The sequence below is a fragment of the Sardina pilchardus genome, chromosome 17, assembly GCF_963854185.1.
Source record: "Sardina pilchardus chromosome 17, fSarPil1.1, whole genome shotgun sequence".
Classification (NCBI taxonomy): domain Eukaryota; kingdom Metazoa; phylum Chordata; class Actinopteri; order Clupeiformes; family Clupeidae; genus Sardina; species Sardina pilchardus.
In genome coordinates, this window is record NC_085010.1 from 14,192,278 (window position 1) to 14,200,849 (window position 8,572).

An 8,572-nucleotide genomic window follows, 5' to 3' on the forward strand; every position below is an offset into this window, starting at 1 on the left:
CAGAACAAAAAAGAGAGTTTGAGGAGAAGAGGGAGGGAGGGGAGAGAAAGAAAGAATGAAAGAGAAAGAAAGAAAGAAAGGAAGAAAGAAAAAGAAACCACTGAAGTTCACCACTGAAACAGTGTCTTGTTGGACTCCTGACCCTAGCTCTTACAGTGGCCTCCCCTCCCCTCTCCTCCTCTCTCGTCCCCTGCTGCTCAGAGAGATCCATATTTAACGAGGACGCACAGAACATCTAGTGCCCGCTTCATGCTCCAGTCCACACACACTCAACAAGGATACAATGGGCACACACACACACACACACACACACACGCATAGACACGACACACACACATACTCTCTCTCTCTCTCTCCGTCTTCCTCATACACATACTCACACACACACACACACACACACACACACACACACACAGTCACAAACACATACGCACACACGCACACACACACACACACACATACAATAAAATTGCTAAGGTAGTCTCCTGACTCATAAGAGTCCTACTGCTCCATCCCAGCCCAGTGTGACAGATGCCAGGTCCTAGAATATAGTGAGTGCTCACGGGCAGTATGTCTGCCAGGGCCTGCAGTGAGTTCTATTAGCAGACCTGGCTATATGACATAGCTTAAGAACCATCTGCCTTTCACAGGAGGAAAAAAACACACACTTAGCCCTGCTTTTAAAAGCACCGGCTAAAAGCTCCATTCACACACACTTGTGCGCGTTGACTTGTCAAGTGCGTCTATGATAGACCAACAACTGCCTGACTCTCAGGCTATTTGAACGGGCTCTCTATGCGCACCTGTATGTGCTTTAACTATATGCCGCTTCGAGAAGCACCGGGTGAGTGGCGTTCAACAGCCCTCCAAATTTCCGCGCTTGACTGGGGCACCTGAAATGTCGGAGTAGTTAGCCTCGGGCACGACGAGTACCTGGATGGATCTATCTAAATGGAACACGCTTATCTCCGAGCGCAGTCGGAGTCAGGCGGGGTTTGAGTTGGTGTTCCTCGCAAAAAAAATGAGATGCTTGTTATCACTGTTTAGGTAACACCTGCCAAAGTTCACAAACACATTAAAAGCAGCAGAAATTGCATTCTGCTTAAGTGATCAGCCTGAAGCAAACTACCAAACCAAACCATTTTGTGTATTTTCCAGGCCGGCACTTAACACTTAATACCTCTCCATTCTGGAAAGTTCCTATTCCATTGCAACTGATACTGCTGAGCGTGTACAGGCTTATTACTATGTAATTGATGTGTAATAAACATCTCAATACTGGAGCAACATGTCATAGTGACTTGGATTGAAACAGAAGGACTTTATTGTGTGTTTGGTTATGCGAATAATTGCAAATGTGTTTCATTATCATTTAAATTATCCCTATTACAGACCAGTTCCATGATAACAAACATAGAAAATTGACTAGCACTAGAACAAATACAGAAATTGACTCGATCAATGTTTTCTTCCATTCCATTCGTTATTTTTTGTTCCATTCAACTTTCAGACTTCTTCTTTAAAGTTCTTTTTATTTCATTTATTTACAGTACCTATTTGGTAATTGTATATAACTACAATACCTATATCAATATATGCGGTAAGATTTCCACAATCTGTTTCCTTCAGACACTAACAAAGCATCCCATAATCTTTGGCTCCACAGCCCTATCTCTGTATCCGAGGAGAGCGAAGCACGATGTTCTTTCTCTGTGCCAGGAACGGGACACCTGACTGAGCCCCAATGGTCTCCAGAGGCCATGGAGCCACCAGGGGTGGACGGGGATCGGAGCCTGCCCAGCCTGAGGAGCCTCTTCCTGGGCACAGGTCCCTGCCACCCCCCCCCTCCTCCTCCTCTACCTGCCTCTTCCCCCGCCCCAGTGGTACTAACTAAAGCCTGGGCACCTGCCAGGCCTGCCAGCCACCTGCCTGCTACCCACATCAGAGAGGCGAAGGAGAGGGGGAGAGGAGAGGAGGAGAGGTAGAGGAGGAGGAGAGAAAAGAGACAGAGTGAAGAAGAAGCTGGCATGCCGTGCGGGAGAGGGGAGGCGAGGAAGAGGGGAAGGCAGGAGGAGAGGAAGAGGAGGAGGAGAGGAGGATAGAGAGTGAAAGAGAGGGAAGGAGCTGGCATGGCGTGTTGGGAGAGTGGAGTGGTGTGGAGTCGTCCCTGAGTGAAGTGTGTGGGGGACAGCGGAGAGCAGAATGTGGAGCGGAAACAAGGGGAGAGACATAAATAACATGTTTGCTTGTTTGCTGATAGTGTGTGTGTGTGTGTGTGTGTGTGTAACGAGTTGAAGGGCAGGTGTGTGTGTGTGTGTGTGTGTGTGTGTGTGTGTGTGTGTGTGTGTGTGTGTGTGTGTGTGTTTGTGTGTGTGTGTGTGTGTGTGTGTGTGTGTGTGTGTGTGTGTGTGTGTGTGTGTAGTGTATGTGTGTGTGTGTGTGTGTGTGTGTGTTGGACATGCACCAATGTCTCACTGTCTCTATGTGTCAGAAGATGTGCAAAAGTATGTCTGAATGTATATTTGTGTGTGTGTGTGTGTGTGTGTGTGTGTTTATGAAAGAGTTGCAGGGTAAGTAAAAAGTAAATCATGAGTATCTCTGAGGAGCAGAACAGAATAAATAAGGGCAGTGTATGTGACGCGGGCACACACACACACACACACACACAAACACACACACACACACACACACACACACACAAACCAGAGAGAGAAAGAGAGAGAGAAATGCAAAGAGACTCCAAAAGAAAAGGAGAAGAATTCAAGGTTATAAATATTTATAGAGATTTAAGAGAACTGAACTGCGGGAGGGAGAGAGAGAGAGAGAGAGAGATAGACATACATACAGACAAACAAAGAGAGTGAGAGAGAACAAGAGAGAGATGGGGAGAGAGAGAGAGTGAGAGACATACATACAGACAAACAAAGAGAGTGAGAGAGAACAAGAGAGAGATGGGGAGAGAGAGAGTGTGAGAGAGAGTGAGATAGACATACATACAGACAAACAAAGAGAGTGAGAGAGAGCAAGATTGAGATGGAGAGAGAGAGAAAGAGAGAGAGAGAGACTCATAAAATGCTGCCCTTAAAGCAAGAGAAAAAGACTTTCTGGGTCCACACATATCCTGTGGTCTGTCCTCTGGGTAAGTTTACAGTACTTGTCTGCCTGCCTACAAACACACACACAAACACACACACACACACACACACACACACACACACACACACACAAACACACATGCACAGGCGCACCCCCCCCCCCCCCCCACACACACACACACACACACACACATACCATGACCGCCACTACTGTCTTCCCTTGGGGAGAGGAAATGTCCCTTTCTCCCACTCTCCTCTCTTCCCTCTTTCACTTCTCCTCAATACACATCTCTTTTTCTCACTCACAACATCTGTCTCTCTTACGGGTTTTTTTCCCCCCAGTGTTTGTGTCTCTTGGGGTTCCTGTTCGCCTACACAGCCATTGCTCTTGTTTCTTGTTGCCTCCTTCTCCTCTCCTCTCCTCTCCTCTCCTCTCCTTTCCTCTCCTCCCCTCTCCTCTCCTCTCCTCTACTCTCCTCTCCTCCCCTCCCCTCTCCTCTCCTCCCCTCTCCTCTCCTCCTTCTCCTCTCCTTCTCCTCTCCTCTCCTCTCCTCTCCTCTCTCTCAAACGACAGCACTGCAGTACACGGTATACACAGCAGAGCTGGGCTACAGACTGTGTTGTGCAACCGTACCATACTTCTGACAACAGCTGTGAGAGGATATTACTGTGGCACTTTCTGATGCAACTCAGGTATGTGTGTGTGTGTGTGTGTGTGTGTGTGTGTGTGTGTGTGTGTGTGTGTTAGTGTGTGTGTGTGTGTGTGTGTGTGTGAGAGAGAGAGAGAAAGAGAGGGAGAGAAAGATAATGTAATTCTACATGTTGTGCATATCCTACTGTTTCCATCTGCAATTTAAGCTATGCTGTTTTCTCATTAGTAGGTGCATGATTATATGTACGTGTGTATCCATGTGAGTGTATGTCCGTGTGTGTGTATCAGGTCCGTGATAGAGTCTGAGCTCAGATGATTCAGATTTTTTTTTGCTTTTGCATCGATTGTTGCTCCTTGCACTATTTTCTTTTTTCTACACACCCATCAATCAGATCTCAGTGGAAATACTGTTACTGTTAGTTACTGCATTCTAAAGGCCGTCAAAGACACACCCTGGGGGCGCTGTGGCGCAACAGGCTACAGCGCTCGTGCCATATACGGGTCCGAGTGCCCACAGAGACCCAGGTTCAATTCCCACCTCCGGTCATGTCCCGATCCCACCCCATCTCTCTCTCCCACTTACTTCCTGTCTACTCTTCACTGTCCTATAACAGTAAAGGCAAAAAATATACTTAAAAAAAAGACACAGATTATGATTTTTTTTTTTTTGCTTTTGCATCGATTGTTGCTCCTTGCGCTATTTTCTTTTTGCTACACACCCAATAAGGTCAATCAGATCTCAGTGCAAATACTGCTTTAGTTACTGCATTCTAAACGCTGTCAAAGAGACGCGCCCTTACCGAGCCAGTCGTTGAACTTCTTGACCTCGCTGGGCAGGCCCAGCTCAGTGAAGTCCCCGGCGTGGATGAAGACGTCGCCGTAGGGCATGTGGATGGCGTCGGTGCGGGAGTGTGTGTCCGAGATGCACACAAAGCGTGTGTAACCAGGCGGCTTGGGGGTGTCATGTGGCAAAGGATCCACCCTGGGAGAGGGATAGAGAGAGGGAGAGAGAGAGAGAGAGAGAGAGAAAGTCAGACATTGGGAGGATATAGACAGACACAGGGTAAACTTTTCTCATCTGTTGTTCCTCGTTGGTGGAACGCACTAGTAGGGACATCCCTCTCCATCTTCAAAAAACGCCTGAAAACCCATGCAGCTCTTCAGAGAACATCTCCTCTCTCAAGCAGTACTTACAACTAGTCTTGTCTTATAGACAATTGCACTTATTGATGCACTTACTACACTCATCAATGCACTTGTTGTGGTTGTTGTTTATTGTTGTAAAATTTGTTGTTAGAATTTCCCTTAAAAGCTTAAACATTTTGTACCATGTTGTACTGTAAGTCGCTTTGGTTAAAAAGCATCAGCCAAAAGTAATGTAATGTAATGTAAAGCAGATAGACAAAGAGAAGGACAGACAGGAAGACAAACAGAGGAAAAGTCAAAAGTCAAAGAAAAGTCACGGCCAGATATAAAAAGAGAGAGAGATGAAGTGAGTGCAGAGAGAGGAAGGACACAGAGTTGTCTTTGGTAAACATTCCAAAAAAAGTTCTTTTGAAGTATCTTATGAAAAACAGAGATCTAAAAAACCTCTCGAAAAAAAAGAAGAAAAAAAAAAGACACAAAACCAGAAGAAGCCCCTGAGCAGAAACCGAAACAAGACGAACGCCTGGTGACAACGGAGAGGTAAAAAAAACCATAGACAAAGGCCCAGTGGGAATCGGGAGCAGGGCGACCCGCTGTAGCGAGCGCGGCGCGGAAGCAGCCACCGCGGCAGCAAGAGAGGCAGCGGCGCGGGGTCTCCAGGGGGAGAGGGGGGACTTTTGAATAAGAGTGGCCCACTTTAGAGCTCCTCCTGCTGGGTCATTCAGCCCTCGCGCGCTGCCTTCCCTTGCCTTGCCTGCTCGGCTGGTTCTCGCGGCGGCAGCGCATATATACCTGCTCTAGGCGCGGCAAACTACAGAGGAGCGTGCGGCTGTACGTACAACATGGTGGAGCATGAGTCATAAAGACAGAGGGAAAAACACAAGGGAACAGATAGAGAGAGATTGAGACGAGAGGGAGAGAGAGAGAGAGAGAGAAGAGAGGAGAGAGATGCAGAGGAGAGAATGTGAGACAGAACAATAGAAAGAAAGAAAAGAAAAGGTGACAAAGGAAATGAAAAGAAAAGATAAGACGAGGGACAGGAAGGAAAGGGGAAAGGAAAAGTAGTCCAGCAAAGAGAAAGACAGATGAAACAAAGACTAGAATAAAGTTTCAGAGTAAGGAGAGAACACCACAAAGAATGGAAGATATGGAGGAGAGAAACTTAAAGGAGAGAGAAACTTAAAAGGAAAGAAAGACATTTAAAAAGAAGGTGAAAAAAGAAAGACAGGAAAATCGAAAGAAAGAAAGCAAGAAAGACAGAAAGAAAGAATGAAAGAGAGAAAGACAATGAAAGAAAGAAAGAAAAAAGAAAGAATGAATGAAAGAAAGAAAGAAAGAAAGAAAGAAAAAAATAAAGACAGAAAGAATGAAAGCAAGAAGGATGAAGGTGTTTGTAGTGAGGACTGACAAGTTAAAAAAAAGAGCATTTAAGCGAAAAGACCCCATCTCACATGTGGACGTGTGGCGGCTGGAAGCGGCCCTGGTTGATGTTGTAGAAGGTGAAGGCCTGGGTGGGGTTGGAGCTGTACTCGTCCACCTCCACCACCCCGCGCGCCGCTCCACCCCTCTGCTGCTGCTGCTGCTGCTGCTGTCGTCGAGCCGCCATGATCTCCGACAGAGTGAACGCCATGGCAACGCCCGGCGCCGGGGCAACCGACGGGGCGCTAGAAGGCGTGTCCGCTGCCTTGCGGAGCAGGGCGGAGCACGGGTAGCGCTGGCTGCTGGCCTGCTGGGACTGGGGGTCAGTCGGGGCGGGGGCCGCGTCGGAGGGGCTCCAGACCCAGGGGGGCCCCTTGTCCTCAGTGTCTTGCCCGCCTGGCTGGCACGCGGCTGGGACGCGTTGGTTGCATCCTGCCCCTGCTCGTCCTCCTCCTCCAAAATACTCACTGGGCACCTGTGAGGGGGGAATAGTGGGAATACTTGTATAGGGTCGGAGGGGTCAGCCGTGTTTTTCAAAAATGAATTCAGTGCATGCTCTGAGCTTTGATTATCAAAACAGCCACAGTCCCATATCTGTGCATTTGAAACCACACAAATCATTACCATACAAAACCCACAAAAACCATCACATTACAGATTAACATTGTCATATTGTCATAAAAGCTGGCACAATGCCCCCATTAGTGCACTGCATTTTATGAAATACAGTACAGTATATCCTACAAAAAGCATCCAACAAGTCCTTGATGTAAGTCAAATGTGTATAATTGCACTTATATAAACAGTGAACAACATGAAGATGAACAGTTGAACAGTGAAAATGCAGGTTTATTACAGTTATTGAAAATATTCCTTCACCTTTCTTCTCATATAAAACTTCAGTCTTCCCACTCTCCTCAGCCGCTATAATTGCACAAGAGCAGAACTGCTGTAGCCTACTATCTCACAACACATTTATTAAATTACATCATTTCTATGACATTAGTTAAATACAATTACGTTTTTAATGTTTTGCTTATACAATTTGCTGTTTTAATTCTCAGGAACATGTTACACAAATATATTATATTATACAAACATAATACCTTGACATAACTTCTATATGCAACATGGCACCCTGTCGAAACTGAAACTGCCATCTAAAAATTACTAAACAGACCAACTCAAGACACACGACTTCACCCGTTCACTAGTTTGAGAAATTACAAGGAGACAATGATATGTTGAAAATAAAGTTTGCTGTTGAACCTTATACTGATACAAAAAAGAGAATAGTTATGTTATCACGTAAATTAAAGGATGACAGTAATAACAATATATGGCCCATTTAATTTTACAGTAGAGGTCCTCTATTTGTGACGAAAAAGCATTTTCGAAGTTAAATGGCACCGCACGATAAAGCCTGCTTAACGTTTTAAAAATCTATGTTATACCTTTCCATAAACTTCGCAAGGATATGACAACTTGCTGTCACACTCCTAGTGTTCACTACTGAGGGTTTGTGCTGCACACAGACCGGACCTATGGGTACAGTAGCTCCATGCGCTCTAGATTAAACCTTCCGACCGAAACTCCGACTGACAGCACTCTGTTTTGATGAGAAATGCTGCCCAGTCACACGAGTGATTTCCTTATCCTATCTCAGTTGGTGGAATGAATCAATTAAGTTGTTACTTTCACTAGACATACGCAGTGTGTGGATATTAGCCCGTAGCGTTGACTATCCACTGAATTACAAAATATGAGACGCAGTCTCTACGCTCTCAATCAGGGATGCATCCCAGCAAGCTCTCTTCGCTGCAGTCGCGAGGAAAAAAAACAACCAACCTGGACTGGTTGAGCCTCCCAGCTGAGACGTCAGGCGGGGATTCGTGATAACGGAGATTTTCCCGGTGATCTCTCGGCCTATCCGCTTTCAAAAAATCAATGGGGAAAACGCGAGAGGTCAGAGATGTGAGACCGCCGCTCTCGAGAGTCGCGCTTGTTGGTTTGAACGGGCTCCGCGTGGTGCTCCGGTTTGTGTTTCGCTGTGCACTCGCGGAGACACTCCCCCTTATTGGCGCTCTCGTGCTCTGGATCTTTCTAGCTCCTCAGAGCAGCGCAGCGCACGCAGAGAAAATGGAACGATCAGAAGCTGGCCAGGGGGGGGCTGGGGGGGTTTGATTATTTGAGGGAGATGGCGCTCTTTGATGTAGAGAGCGCTGTCATTGTCGAAGAAATTACAGTCTTCCAATTGCGA

At 46.5% G+C, this 8,572-nt stretch overlaps 1 protein-coding gene across 1 annotated transcript in view; it reads right to left on the reverse strand.

Annotated features, from left to right (window-relative positions):
• The window catches only part of mpped1 (metallophosphoesterase domain containing 1), a 48,300-nt gene extending 39,992 nt beyond the window's left edge, over positions 1–8,308 (reverse strand). The window contains exons 1-4 of the mRNA XM_062518243.1: positions 8,161–8,308; positions 7,192–7,236; positions 6,345–6,787; positions 4,548–4,729 (exon numbers count right to left, since the gene is read on the reverse strand). Of these exons, the coding sequence (XP_062374227.1) occupies positions 4,548–4,729; positions 6,345–6,787; positions 7,192–7,203 (637 nt within the window). The 5' untranslated portion in view covers positions 7,204–7,236; positions 8,161–8,308. The remainder of the gene's footprint in view (positions 1–4,547; positions 4,730–6,344; positions 6,788–7,191; positions 7,237–8,160) is intronic.
• Between the last annotated feature and the right edge of the window lie 264 nt (positions 8,309–8,572).